Genomic DNA, 15,332 nt, shown 5'->3' with positions numbered 1-15,332 from the left:
CAAACACGTGTTTCATAATATGATTAGCGCTTATTATTCCTACCCGCTTCCGTATTGCGTCAGTTTGTATATCATAAGTATAATGAATTTTACCCTTTACTTGTTCATTGCTACATCTGATGCCTGTTTTCTACTATGGTGTGATTGGCTTTGAGTTTTAATGGGCTTCGTTTCAATGTGGTCATGTTCACTCTCTACCTTTGTTATATTTTGAAAAGAAAAATGAGATAATAAGGGGAATTCCATTTTATTAACAAATGTACAATATCATATCATATCATATCATATCATATCATATCATATATAATAGCAAATATTGGTTATTTACTCATACAATTCATGATAGGACATATCCACACAAACAATGTAATTTAAAAAGTTAAAAAAAATAAAATAAATATCGTTACAAGTACAATAGCGTCTTAATTTCCCAGTTTAGTGAAATGTATTATTAGCTCGCAAAAATAATAGTTGGGTCACAGCAGCACTCGTCCAAGAGGCAACAACAACACAAAGCAGCTAGGCTGCATGTATCAAGAAAAACAAAAAATAAACACTATCAGTAAACAAGTAAAATCAAAATAGTAACAAAAAATGAATATAGATTTAATTTGTGTACTCTTAGTAGTGTAAAATATTTTTACACATGCATCTACTTAAATTGTACTAATTAATCTTGGTCCCTAAAATATCTCTTTAAATATATATATGAATATTGTGATTTAAATAGACGTATGTATAAAAAATTTACACTAATTAATCTCAATGAATATATGCTTGAATAAATAATTAGGAAAATCAAGGCATTCTTTACTTCTAATAATTCATATTTTCATTTCAACATAAACATAAGAGAATACTCTCTCCGTCCCCCCCTTTTTTTTTTATACTCGTCCGTCCCTTTCTATAAGACCTAATTTGATAAAAGATTTGTCCCTTTCTATAAGAACAGTTTGCAATTATCAATTATATTAATTATATATTTTTTCAAAATTATGCTTATTTCCTTTACAATTTTTTTTGAACAACATTAAATTCTTCCACTTATTCTCTTTCTCTACAAGCACTACAATTAATTATTAGAAAATCATTATTAAGGATAAACATGAAAAATCAATATAATTTATCAACCAATTTAATATTAAAATCAATTTTTTTTAATATCCGTGTTTTGTCAAACTAGGTCTTATAAAAAGAGACGGATGTAGTATATATCCATTTATATTTCTTACTATTCTTTTTCAAAAAAATATTCCTCCGATTTATACGGGAAAGAGACATAGTTAATTTGGAATTTAACCATATCATAAGTAAAGTCTGAAAAAAAAAAATTCACTCGGTGATAGAACTCGAGTTCTTTCAAATTATTATTATTTTTTTCATTTGTATTTTCTTTTACAATTTTTGAAAACAAACCTAGCATTGAGTCAAATTTTTGTTTTCGAAAATGCATTCTTTCGACTTTCCTTCCATATTCTCTTTATCACAAATTTTCATCAAACATGTTTTTTTTTTTTTTTTTGATTTTCTGGTTACTTACATGTCTTTCATTGTTAACAATTTAAAATAAACATAAATTTTAAAAATTAAAAACTGAATGTTTTCAGAAAGTAATCATAGTCTATATTTTTTGGCTTAATTAACCTTTCTATAGTATATGATTGCTTACCATCCTTCAAGAAAACCCGGTTCTCTTTTTGGTGGTGGTGGAGCCGCATAGTATTGTGGTGGTGCCGCCACCGGAGGCGGTCCTTGATAAGGGCCTGTATGGGACATAATAATAACAACAACAACTATATGTTTAGTAACATTAATTGACAAATTATGTACCAAAAAAATCTAATTGACAAATTCTAATTGTTTTTTATGGAATAAAAAATTCTAATTAACCATGTTAAAATCGAAAATTGATCAATTCCTAGCAAAAATGTTTTTTAATTGTCATAAAAAGGAAATTCAAAAGCTAGAAAAGGTTTATTATATAATTTAATGGGTGAGAAGTATATATGATGTATTATATGTACCTTGAGCAGGATATGGATAGCCATATTTGATCTCACTCATTTCTTCAAGAACAACACTTTTAATTCAAATATATTTCTTGTAAAATAGAACTTGTAATTTTGTGTTGGGATGCATGGTTTGATATATGTTGCTATATATACACAAACACATGCTTTGAGGGGAAAAAGCAAGGAGAATATAACCAGTGGAGAGTATTAAGAAGAAAGCTCGAGAAATTATATTTTAATTCACACATTAATTGGATATTTGGTATATATGTTGCTTCATTGTCACTATATTAGATGCTATTTGTGTTCTTTATTACTTTTGAAAAAGTTATCCCACCATTTTCTTAGAAGAATATATAGTTGAACAATATAATCTTTATAAATTACAGAAGGAGTAATGCTATGGTCACACTCATTAGCACACTTTTTTTAACACACTACCTTCTATTGGTCCACATTATCATTTTTTTAAAGTCACTTACTGGTAACCGGTTGATGGAAATCTGAGAGATTTCTTTTCACACTCACCTTCTCTCGCTGAAGCTGTTCATTTCTTATTCTCATATTGAATATTTTTCGTTCCCTACTTCTTCCACACACTTGTGCTGCATATGTTTGAATGTTACAAAATCGACAAAACGAGCCATACTGTCATAGCACACTTCTCATTATTCTGTGGAAGTTTCTTTCGAATTTTGCTTAGCATGCAATTCCATGTGAATACAAAGTTTAATTTTGAATCTAAAAAGCACTCACATCACAATCACATGATACAAAGTTTAATCTCGAATTTATTCTTTCCTTACACAATGTAATGTCACACCGCGTTTACTTTGTTCTTCAAGTTCTACCTTTATATGAAACTTAAACTTTGGGATCACGTTAACTCAAGTGATAATTTAAGAATCTAACACATACTACTTATTATTTGTAATTAAATTGGATTTCTTCTAATAACTTCCTGATAATGGGAATTCAATTTTTTTTTAAGACCTAATATCTGATCCAAGAATCAACTAAAATTCATTGATAGTATTAGAAATAATATGAAATCATTGATGTGTGCAATACAAAGTTGTTACAAACAAAATAGTCTTTAAAATAATTGATCATCATTCATTAAAAAGAAATACTTTCACTAGGGTTGGCGAAATCTTTTTGTGATACATCATACAAGCTTCTTATTATTTATTCAATATTAAGAGGAGGCGGAGGCGATCAGATTGAAAGAAACTATTATGTGGTTCGGTGAGATGGATTTGGCAAGAATGTTTATAGAGGTAGATTGCAAGTTAGTGGTAAATGACATTATTGATAAGTCAGATAACCGTACCGAAATTAGTAGCATCGTGAAAGTATGTAGATCACTTCTAGATTTTTATTCAAACTGTAAAATAAGTTTCGTATGGAGATAAGTAAATTATGTCGCTCATTGCTTAACAAGTGTATCAGAATTGTATGCTAGTCACCACATATTTGATTCTATACCATCTTATGATAAATGAAATGCTATGAGTTTGTTTCTGTCATAAAAAATGAAACCCTACCTAAAATTATTAACATCTTGATCATAATAATAAAAGTAAATATATATGAGCATTAAAATAATTGATAAAAGAAATATCAATATCAAGGTGGGTTAAATTTGATAAAAGAATTTGTTAAGAGACGTGTGGCATTACAAATTTATATTTTTGGTGACTCATTTATCACATGTTTGCTATCTCTAATAAAATTAACGATGTTTAGTGTCATATTAACAAAAACGAAATTTTTGTCCAGTTTGTAGGATTTAAAAACGAAATTTTCTTCTTATATAATTGAATACACCACAATTTTAATAAATTTTTTTCACATTTATCTTCTTATATGTGCCCTCATTATCCTTAATTTTTTAGTTAGCATGATTTTTTTTTTATTATGGATTTTAGTTAGCATGATAGATTTATAGAATTGGGAAAATATGAGAATACAATACATATAGCATATGAGAGAACCAACTTAGTGTGCTAAGATTAACAAGGCTTAATTACTTTTTTGGTTTCTTACCTTAATTTGGAGTTCATTTTGATCCCTTAAAACAAAGTCATATTGGTCCTTAAATTAGGTTATGTTAATCCCCTAATTTATTATATTTTGCAAGCTATTTAACAAAGCAAACTTCGTGTTTACTCTTCTATTTTATATAACCTTCTTTTAACAGAAGATATGATGAAATCCAATTATTTGGGCAGCATTACAAGCAAAAAACAGGATGAGTACATGTGAAATCTAAGTTCAAAGCATTCAAAGCTATTAGAACAATAGGATAATATTTTGATACTATAAAAGAAGAATACGTCAAACTTTTATTCAAAATTTTAAGATATTTAACCACTCACACTTGAACTCAACAATTTCATTTCAAGTATGAGTTCTCACATCTTATAGTTGTTTCAAACCAGGATCCACCCACCCTCTGCATGCCACTAAACCAGCACTCTCATACTACTTGTTGGGGAGTTTGGGAGAGCTTCCGAAATAACAACAGACCAATACTTCAAGGCCTAAAAAAATGAAGACGCTACATCTCATCCAAACCTTAAGCCATTAAATATACGAGTCACAAAATCTTATATATTCATCATATTATTTACTTATGCATAGTTAATATGTTCCTTAATCATTCACATTTAGAAACTTAACAAATGCTATATATTTTGTGGTTTTTTTTTTGTGTGTGTGGTTTATTTAAAATGATTTTTATTTTATGCGTTGAATGCTAATATAGGTTTATTTAATCAATTAAATATTCCAACTTTCAAGTCTTTGCTCAAATTACACTTTAGTGAAACTTAGTCAGATTTTGTGAAATATAAACAAAAAGTGGTTAACAAAAGTAAATGTATTTTCTTGTCAAAAAAAGAAAAAGTGAATGCATTTAGTCCAAATTTTTAACCAAATACATCAAGTTTCTTTGACTTATTTTTGCTTATATTTTAGGACGGATGGAGTATCATATTTATCTTCATTTTTCACACAGACTTGTCTTAATTTAAATGACTTGTCTTAATTTAAATAATGCATTGCATACCTTTTTATTATATTTATCTTTTTAAAAAAGTGAAGCACAAAACCTTCTTCTATAGTGATCTTGTGATACAATTATAAGCAAGAGCTAGCATTGAATCTGTTAGAATCAAAGATACACAAATAGGAAAAGAGAAAGACGGCTAGGGTTTCAATAGAATATTATTGCATTACTTGACATTACAAAAAGGTTACTAGAGAATATATAATAAAACCTAATGGACTATAAACTAACAGGCCCAATAACATAGACTATTATTTTATTATCTAACACCTACTCTCAAACTCATTATGCATCAATAAGAAGCATTATGAGTTTGTCAAACAAAATACGAAAATAAAATAAACTACCAAATAAAATAAACTTCTAACATCACCCTCAAGCTAAAGCTTACTAAGCTTTAAGCTTGTTACAAATTGGCCCTGACAATAAATCAACCCAATTAAGATCACGATCAACTAAGAGGGGAGAACCAAACCAAATTAATCCAACATCCAATCCAATGCAGTCCAAGCTAACCAAAAACCAAATCAATCGAACAAATTCAAACTAAACCAATCATAAGAATCAATAGGGAGAAGTGCAATCAATCAGAAGAAGTGCAATAGGGAGAAGTGCAATGCAATCAAAAGAAGTGTAATAAGGGGAGAAGTACAATGCAATTAGAAGAAGTGCAATAGGGAGAAATGCAATACAATCAGAAGAAGTGCAATGCAATCAGAAGAAGTGCAATAGGGGGAGAAGTGCAATGCAATTAGAAGAAGTGCAATAGCGAGAAGTGCAATACAATCAGAAGTGCAATAGGGAGAAGTGCAATGCAATCAGAAGAAATGCAATAGGGGGACAATGCAATCAGAAGAAATGCAATAGGGAGAAGTGCAATACAATCATAAGAGAAGTGCAATAGGGGAGAAGTGCAATAGGGGGAGAAGTGCAATGCAATTAGAAGAAGTGCAATAGCGAGAAGTGCAATACAATCAGAAGTGCAATAGGGAGAAGTGCAATGCAATCAGAAGAAATGCAATAGGGGGACAATGCAATCAGAAGAAATGCAATAGGGAGAAGTGCAATACAATCATAAGAGAAGTGCAATAGGGGAGAAGTGCAATGCAATAAGAAGAAGTGCAATAGGGGGAGACGTGCAAATCAGAAGAGAAGTGCAATAGGGAGGGAAGTGCAATGCTATCGGAAGAATTAACAGAGAGTCGATCAATTAGAACCAAACTGAATCAAATCCAACAAATTCAATTCAAATGATCCAAACAAAACAAACAAACGAAGTAGCATACCAGTAACAAAGTAACACCATGAAAATACCAAAGTATTTGTCCTGACTTGCCGAACCAAATGTTTTTGCAAACCAATAGTTACTGTGCACGTGCCAATTCAAAATCAAATTACACAATGAAGTAGTTGCAACAAACATGTCTTTCACCCTTTACTTTGAAGAATGCTTAAATCCCACCACCAAAGAAGCATCGAAAATGGAACCAGAAGCAAGTCACCGAAAACCAAAAGAAACAACGATACTTTCTTCCCAGCAAAAACAAAAGCAACGTGCTGCACTTAAATTCAATAGAAAACAATTTTGACCAACCAATAGAAATTAATCAAATCAATCACACAACACATCATTCCCAAAATTATTCGGGAACTCGACGGCGGAAGCGACAAGTGGATCAAGGCGGATCGTAACAAGCTCTCGATACCATGTTAGAATCAAAGATACACAAATAGGAAAAGAGAAAGACGGCTAGGGTTTCAATAGAATATTATTGCATTACTTGACATTACAAAAAGGTTACTAAAGAATATATAATAAAACCTAATGGACTATAAACTAACAGGCCCAATAACATAGACTATTATTTTATTATCTAACAGAATCATCATGAATTCTTGAATGGATTTGATTTAAAAGAACTAATTAAGAATGTCTTGAGAAATCTTCTCAACCATGTAAACTCTTTTTACCCTCATCTTGATCTTGGACAAGTTGTTGAATAGATATTTTTTATATGGATATGGAGCATATATTATAAAAAAAATAAATGAAATATATAAAAATAAAATAGTCAAAATAAAACAAACAACTCCTATCCTACACTTTTCCAACAAAGAATGGAGCCACGCAGCCTAAAAATATGTCATAGAAACAGTGACATTTTAATGTATAATACTATTACTAGTGTGAAGAAGCCAATAATCAATAAACTTGAAAGAAAATTGGTGTGAAAAAGACACACTCTTCTGCTTAAATTCAAAGGAAAATATTGTGGGGGCCTTTGATACTCAAGTAAACGCACACTTCCTATACCAAAATTCCACCTGTTATGTTTGGTGTCACTGTTTTTATAATCCAATAATTATGAGTATGATTTTGGATTGGAGCAGTTAACTAAATACAATGCACTTGTCAAATACTGATACACTACTACATGGGACACGAAAAGGTTAAATTCAAAATTATCTAAATTGGCCATAATAATAGTCATCACAGGTTTGATTGCTACATTTTGTTGTTTAGTATACCTTTTGATGCATATTCATGAGGATGATAGAGATGAGACAATGACTACATTTTTTATCAAATTCACATACTATCTGCTATTTTTAATAACTTTTTTTCAATTCACTTATTTGAATAAACACTAGCTACCTAAGCATTCTTGCTATCTCCTATCTCCTAAGTAAAAAAAATTTAAATTAAATTAAATTCAAATTCAAATATTAACTAAACTTTAGTTTCTTTTTAAATCCAGTTCAGAATTATTCGAGTTTACTTTCCTATGAAACTAGAGGGTTAAGATAAAAAAATTGTACAAAACAATTTAATTTTGCATAAGAAAATGAAATTATTTTAACAAATTTTCTAAAAAAAAATAAAATTATCCATGATATTCAAGATTCAATTTATTTAGAATAAATTCAAAATTGGTTCAAAAAAAAAAAGAATAAATTCAAAATTCTATTTCAATGTAAATGTAAATAAAAATATCAATAGAAAAAACTAGCAAATTGCAACAATATTGTTAACAGCTTGATCACGATTCCAAATATCTTCATAAATTTTGTCTCACTATAATTTAAATCGAAAGAAAATTTATTGACACTTATATGCCCCAAAATAAATATTTTTTCGATTTCAATTAGAACATCTAGAAATAATATTGCGTCATGATGTCTGAGAGAAACTAGTTAAATAGCTAAAGGAAATTAGTTTGACTACATAAATTCCAAAATATTTTTACTACTCTTACGCCTTTAATTAGTGTCCGAGAACACTAATTTTCCGGGAACACCGGTTCTTTGTAGCACTAGTTAACATATTTTCCAATGATATTCTATAACAGCTACATTTATTGAACAAATTTGGCATAATTCTGAAGATAAATAAAACATTATCCTTGACACAAATTAGTGGCATAGAAAGAAATTTAACCATAGCATTAGTATAACACAACACAATCCACATCGTGTACAACAATAATAGTACTAACATGTCTAACATACTGTACTTATTAACATGATAATTTCAAAATTAATAATAACCATAATCTTAATCTTAACTTTTAATCACACTGAACCTTGAGAAATCTTGCTCATCACTTTAACGTCTGTAGTAACAGGTGCAGCAACTCCTTGGTACGGAGGAGCGTGTACTACACCACCCGGAGCATTATAATAAACTTGTCTGCCACTTGCACTATCATACGCCACATGTGCGTATGAATTTACCGTATTATCCGGTATCCCACTCGAACGAACCACACTAACTCCTTCACCATAAACAGGACCTTTAACCGGCTGCGCCGGTGCATAAGTCGCCGAAGTTCCCGACGAAAACGGCGCTTTAGACGGAGGAGCGCCACCGTAAACCTGCGCTTCACGGTAAGCATCAGACGGCATTCGTTGCACCGTGTAGTAACCTTGAGTTGCCGGTGGACGCATCACCGGCGCGTGATAGTAAGTTCCCGGTGCCGGAACCATATAAACCGCCGGATCACCTCCTCCGGACACTCCCGGTGGATAAACCTCGCCGGAAACAGGTTTTTCTTGCCAATAACCAGGTTGATGCTGCTGCTGATGTTGCTGTTGATGCTGCGGCGGTGGTGGTGTGAAATTCGACATCGCCGGAAATTTCTCCGGCACTTTCTGAACGTAATAATCTCCGGCAGGATAATCTTCACTTTTCCTCCGATAACCAGTTTGTTCATTCTCCGCAATCTGCATCCGTTGTAACTGCCTCTGAATCTCAAGCGGATGGTTCAAACCTGGATCCGAATCTACAACCCGATCAGGATTCAAACCGGGTCGAACATGATTATGATTATGATACTCAGGTAACGGAGCAACCGGCTCTGGAACAGGATCGTGAAATTTAACGGCAGTAGGTGGCGGAGCAACAACGGTTACAGGCTTTTCAATTCCGAATAAATAATCAACGTTATTCGGTTTAACCGGGTCGGGTGGATTTGAAACAGAATCAGATTCGTTAACAAAAAGAAATAATCGCATACGAGCGGGTCTAGCGGAAGCACGGTAGAGACGATCATATTCATGCATCATGTGATCAAGATCATCGTCGTTAGTTACTGAGATAAGTGCATCGAGATCTTCGCCAGGGAGTTGGTATTTAAAGGAAACATCAGGTGCTTCGATGAGAGAACAGAGCTTTGAGATCATTAATGGAAACTTGATGTTACGATCAACGGCTAGGATTTTAGTTTCACCACCAACGTAAGAGAGTTGATTGTCGTGTGTTCTTGGTTGGATTTTGCCACCATAGCTGCACATGAATTTTGCTTTGTAGCTGCTTGTTTGGTTTTGTTGTTGATCTTCCCATGGTGCTGTTGTTGTTGTTCCAGTGGGTGGGTTTTCGAACTCGATTTCTCTCGAACGTGGTGATGAGTTACCTGAATCTGGATATGATTGATATGAATAATTTTCCATATTTTGGATAACTTCACTTCACTACACTTTCTTTGTTTGGTTTTTCTCTGTGCCGAGTATCTAACCGAATACCTCTAGGTCGAAGAACAAATCCTCAAGTGACCTCTCAGGAAATAGGTCTTTCAATTCTTTGTTTGTTGATTGCTAAGTATTTGGTAGTAGTGGTGTGGGTGTGTATGATGTTTATTAAGTTGATTTTTCCATTATGGGGTTGGGCCATAGGCTCATAACTCATTTCATGGGTGTGTGAATCATGATGATGACTCGTGAGTGACTTGGTGGAAATAACAGGATTGTCTAAAGACTTTTTTGGAACGCGTTTTTTTATAATACTGTTTTGTTAGTTATCCTCCTTTTCGAGTTTTTTATACGTAATTGCTTGGTGGTGCCTTCTTTTTTCTTTGTGGTGAAAATTTAGAGAGTATTTACTTTTTTTCTTTAAACAAGGAGACTAAGCTTAAAGAGATAAATACTACTCAGAAAATTAGATGATACACAAAACAGAGGTTGGCTCTAAGATCGGTTTACTATGTATCAGCGCAATGATTCGTTTCACAATATGAGTGATAAAGTGTAGGTTTAATTATATTTTTGTCTCTTTTTATCTTATCAAACTCATAAAAAAAATTTTTTAAAAAAACTCATAAAAATAGTGGTGAATTTTAAAGTGAGAGTTCTAATAAGTCTCTCACAGGTGTATGGGTGTCTCCGAGTTTTAGGAGACTTTGTGCAAAATATAAAAATGGCCCCTTAATAAAAAAAATTGTTGATTTAAATTGCATATAATATAAAAAAAAAATCATTCTTATAAACATATAAATTACCAATATTAAATCAATTGCATTAAATTAAATGGAACAAGAAATACAAAATAATTATTTTTGTATATAACGTCAAAAAGGAACATCTTAATCTAAGATCAAATTGTATGCAAAGATTAAAATAGACTAGAACTATATTTACGATTATAGATAACTAATCTATTGATACATATGATATTTTATGAACATTAACAATATATAACTATTATTTTAGGGCCTAAAAATTAATCTATTAATATACATTTGATATTTTATAGGTATAAATAATATATAAGTAATATTATAGGACCTCAAAATTTTGAGTTGAAGCCCTCAAAATTTTGAGGTCCGATACCATCGCACACCCCGCACATGTGTGTGAGACGCCTACCACTCAAATTGATCATTAAATTAAAAAAGTCTACGTGATCTTTTTTGTCATTACCACGCCGAATCATATTATTTCCCTTTCCTTTAGCGGAACACGCTATAATAGTTTATTTAATCGAGTAAATGTCAAATACCTCCTAAAATTTTAAAATTCGTCAAATACCCCCATGAAATTTGGAAATAGACAAATACTCCCCTGAAATTTTAAAAAGTCAATTAACTTTTTAAAATTTCAAGGGGTATTTGACAATTTACTCTTATTTAATCTAATGGTTGTTAAACATGGTTCACGGTGAGAGACTTACTTGATACCTCACCCTAGAAGCAACCAAAAATAGTATCGCTATTCTAAAATTGAATTTTTCTATCTATTTTCACATCTCTTATATTCTAAGTTTATTCCGATAAGCTAACTCTAAACCTAATCATTTTCTCTCTCTTTTTATTGTAGTTTTACATAAAAAAAATAATTTGTCTACAATGAGAATCGAACTCACATCCTTTGCGCTTACAAAAAAGTTTTTCAACCACTAGAGCATGTGCTTCAATTGTGATTAAAGTTAAAAATCCTAATATGTTAACCTAATATTAAATGCATTTATAATATTTTCTTATCTCTTATATTCTAAGCTTATTTCGATAAGCTAACCTTAAACCTAATCATTTTTCCTCTCTTTTTATTGCAATTTTATATTAAAAAAAATTAATTTGTCTACAGTGGGAATCGAACCTGCATCCATCGACAACAAATGTATCCCGCATCCTAATATCATAATTTATGTTGTATGAAAATTTATCCAAATTTATTGTTGAAGTAATGGTCAATATTACTTTAATTCTTCATATACATTTTAATATTAAAAATTTTCTACCGTATTTTCTAATGTTACATATTACATTTAATCAGACTCGTGCGAGCACGGGTCAAAAGTCTAGTCTTTTACAATTTTAGTTTCTACCCATATTTTTCCTCTAAAAATAGTGATTTTTGACGTTCTAAAAAATGATTTATTGTTTTCAACGTTAAATCTTTTTTTTGGTGATAGTTTTCAACATTAAATCTAATGTTGAAATATTACATTTGAGAACAAAGTTCAACATTTTTGACAACTATCTCTACAATTAAGCCTAAAGTTTACCCTCCCAAACTAATTTCGAAACTTCCTAGATTTATTAATCAGACCCCATCTATCTCTACACCATCAGTTTTTTTTTTTTTTTTTACAATGGAGTTAAAGATCAAACCCAAAACCTCTAACATATTACTCAAACCTCTCACCACTAGACCAAATATAATTGCTTACAACCTTACACCACAACTTCTAAATCAACACAACTTGGAATCTTATGTTACGAGAAATTTTTAATTCTTCTAACCCCCTCTGTAAATCAGCAACAAAGACATTACACATGTCAATGAATTTTATAAATCCACAAATCCAGTTACTATCCCTGTGCAAATCAAATTTCAAAAAACATGGATTTTGAACTTAGGGAGCTCGTGAATTTCACTTTCCTATCTCAAAGCTGATCTATAATTATTAAAATTGTGTGTTTGTTTGGGCGCGCGGCTTGTTGTTAGATTTATCATTTATTGCTTAGAACAAATATTTAATTTAGTTCTTGATTTATTTGTTAATTTTTGGTATTAACCTTTAGATTGTTAAGAGAAGGATCTTTATAATTCCGAGTTTTGTCTCCAAAAATTTATTATTTTCTCTTGTTTACTTCATGAACGGTAGAAATATAGTACTCCCTCCGTCCCAAAAAGAATGACCCAGTTGACCGAAACACGCATGCCAATGCATAACTTTGGCGACTAATATCTTTAATTGTATAATAGTAAAAATTATAAAAAATTGATATTTTGAAAATACTCATCGAGACGAATCTAACAACATCTTATATGTTAATATTTATTTTTATTTATTAGTAGAAAAATATGGTCAAAACAATATATATGAATAGTGCATATATTCAAAATGGGTCATTCTTTTTGGGACGGAGGGAGTAGTAGCATATTAACTTCACTAGTAATTTTGAGATGAATAAGTCCGCTTAAGAATTAATTGTAAACGGTTAAATTCACTTACCCGACATAATTTGCACTTATTCATTTTAAAAGTGAACTTATAATCACTAGACTACTCGATAAAAAAAATGGCAACTGAGTAATAGGTCAAATTGGTTCCAATTACCTTGCTAATCTAGTAGTAATTTATAGTGCTCAAGCACTAGGGTAACAAGAGAACTTTCAATGTTATTCTTGTCGACTTCATTTATTTTGAGTGGTTGTCAAATTTAGCTTGTTGGCTTGAGCTTCACTTGTTTAGTGTTGATTGATTCTTCATAACTTGCATCGTAAGTTAAATTAATGTTAGATTATTTTTGAGTTAAATATGAATTCAAATCAACGTGAGTTGTTAAAGTGGAAGAAGCTTAGATTCTTTAAGCTGAGGGTCCACGGTTTGAAAAACGAGATACAAGAAATTGTTTGGTCGTTAGGTGATCCAAAGTGTTAAATTCATATTAGATTAATTTTGAGTTAAATTCAAACATCAATTCAACTAATCAACATGCGTTGTTAAAAGTGAAACAAGATTAAATTCTTGAAGATAAATCCACGGTTTGAGAAAACCGAGATACAAGAAATTGTTTGGCCGTTAAGTGATCCAGAGGGTTAAATTCATATTACTCCCTCCGGTCCTTATTATAAGGAACAATTTGGAAAAAACACACATACCAAGAAACCTTATCTTTCTTAATAAAAATTCTAAAATTTTACAATCTATTCCAAAACTAACCTTGATGTATTAATTTATCCTTAGGGAATATATCACTCTAATTAATCCATAACTTTGGAATGGATACAATTTAATAAGGGTAAAAATGGAATTGTAAGAATAAATTTAATGATTGTTTCTTATAAAAAGGACCAATTTTTTTTTCCAAATTGTTCCTTATAAAAAGGACCGGAGGGAGTAGATTATTTTTGAGTTAATTTCAAACATCAATTCAACTAATCAACATGAGTTGTTAAAGTGAAAAAAGCTTAGATTCTTTAAGATAAATCCATGATTTGAGAGGACTAGGCTTTACTCCAAAGAAACAAAAAGAAAGAGTGGAAGATTTGATTCATTTTATAGTAAAAAGTAAAAATTAGTTACTAAAAAACGTTTAAATGAGATAACGTGAATCTCTTATAATAACTTAACTAAGGTCTTGAGTTCGATATACTGAGCCCTAAGGTAGCTCCCCCATAACTATATAAGCTGATTGAACACTATTTTAACTAAAACTTGATGACATATAGTATACTCTTCAACAACCAATATGAGACTCATGATTTACATTTAATACATCTATAAAAACATCGTATAAATTGAAATGTTTTTTGTACATAATGAAACAAATATCCTCCGTACACAATTGCATATTATATATATAAATGTTATACTTTTTAAGGTTGAATCATGTGCACAAAACTAAGATTTATTAGAGGAAAATAAAAGAGAGGGTAGAGAACTCACTCGAGAGATCAATGGAAGAAATGCTTTCAGCTGGATGTCACAATCCGAGCATTGGAGACAACCGACCATGGCAAAGGGGGAGAGGGGGGGGGGGGGGGGGGGGAATGCTTTGACGTCCAAGTCAGTATAAACTTGTGGTGAAGGTTAGAGTGACATACCATAGCAGGTGGTGATATAGGCTGATACATGTGACATTGAGCCAATAGATGCAAGTTGATTCAACTCAAAAGTCTGGTCCAAAACAAATCCGAATCCACAACCTGTTATTAAATTAGAATAAATTTTCTACCATCTCATTCATATATAAGTACCGTAAATTATTTTTCCTAATAAAAATTAAACTACTAAAAATATTTCGCTATTGTATTCATTCCTAAATATCCCAAAATTGAAATTAAGTTTAAAATCATGATTTTTGCTAGAATAAAACAGGTATCTGTTGAACCAACATAGTGTGACACAAGTGAATGAGTGATAGATACTTCATACTTGAACCATTGACCATTTGATCATGGGTTTGATCCTTGATCGATGTGTATGGAGAAACATTTGTCGTAAGAGGTCAACCTTTTAAATG

General features: G+C 31.2%; 1 protein-coding gene and 1 long non-coding RNA gene across 2 annotated transcripts; both read right to left on the bottom strand.

The window, feature by feature from the left end:
- Window positions 1–297: 297 nt before the first annotated feature.
- Window positions 298–2,185, bottom strand: LOC123908611. The gene is made up of 3 exons (XR_006809649.1): window positions 2,025–2,185; window positions 1,670–1,763; window positions 298–524 (listed from the first exon to the last, which is right to left on the bottom strand). It is a non-coding gene; the product is annotated as an uncharacterized LOC123908611 (long non-coding RNA).
- A 6,318-nt stretch (window positions 2,186–8,503) lies between these two features.
- LOC123908414 lies at window positions 8,504–10,585 on the bottom strand. The gene has a single exon (XM_045959036.1). The coding sequence runs from the start codon at window positions 10,033–10,035 to the stop codon at window positions 8,659–8,661; it is 1,377 nt and encodes a 458-aa protein (XP_045814992.1). The 5' UTR covers window positions 10,036–10,585; the 3' UTR covers window positions 8,504–8,658.
- Window positions 10,586–15,332: the final 4,747 nt, after the last annotated feature.

This window comes from Trifolium pratense, linkage group LG2 (genome assembly GCF_020283565.1).
Source record: "Trifolium pratense cultivar HEN17-A07 linkage group LG2, ARS_RC_1.1, whole genome shotgun sequence".
NCBI lineage: Eukaryota > Viridiplantae > Streptophyta > Magnoliopsida > Fabales > Fabaceae > Trifolium > Trifolium pratense.
Note: the sequence above shows the minus strand (reverse complement) of the source record. Positions and strands in the feature narration are given on the sequence as shown.

Coding starts and splice junctions, on each gene's coding strand:
- LOC123908414 (XM_045959036.1), bottom strand. CDS start 10,035: ATGGAAAATTATTCATATCAATCATATCCAGATTCAGGTAACTCATCA.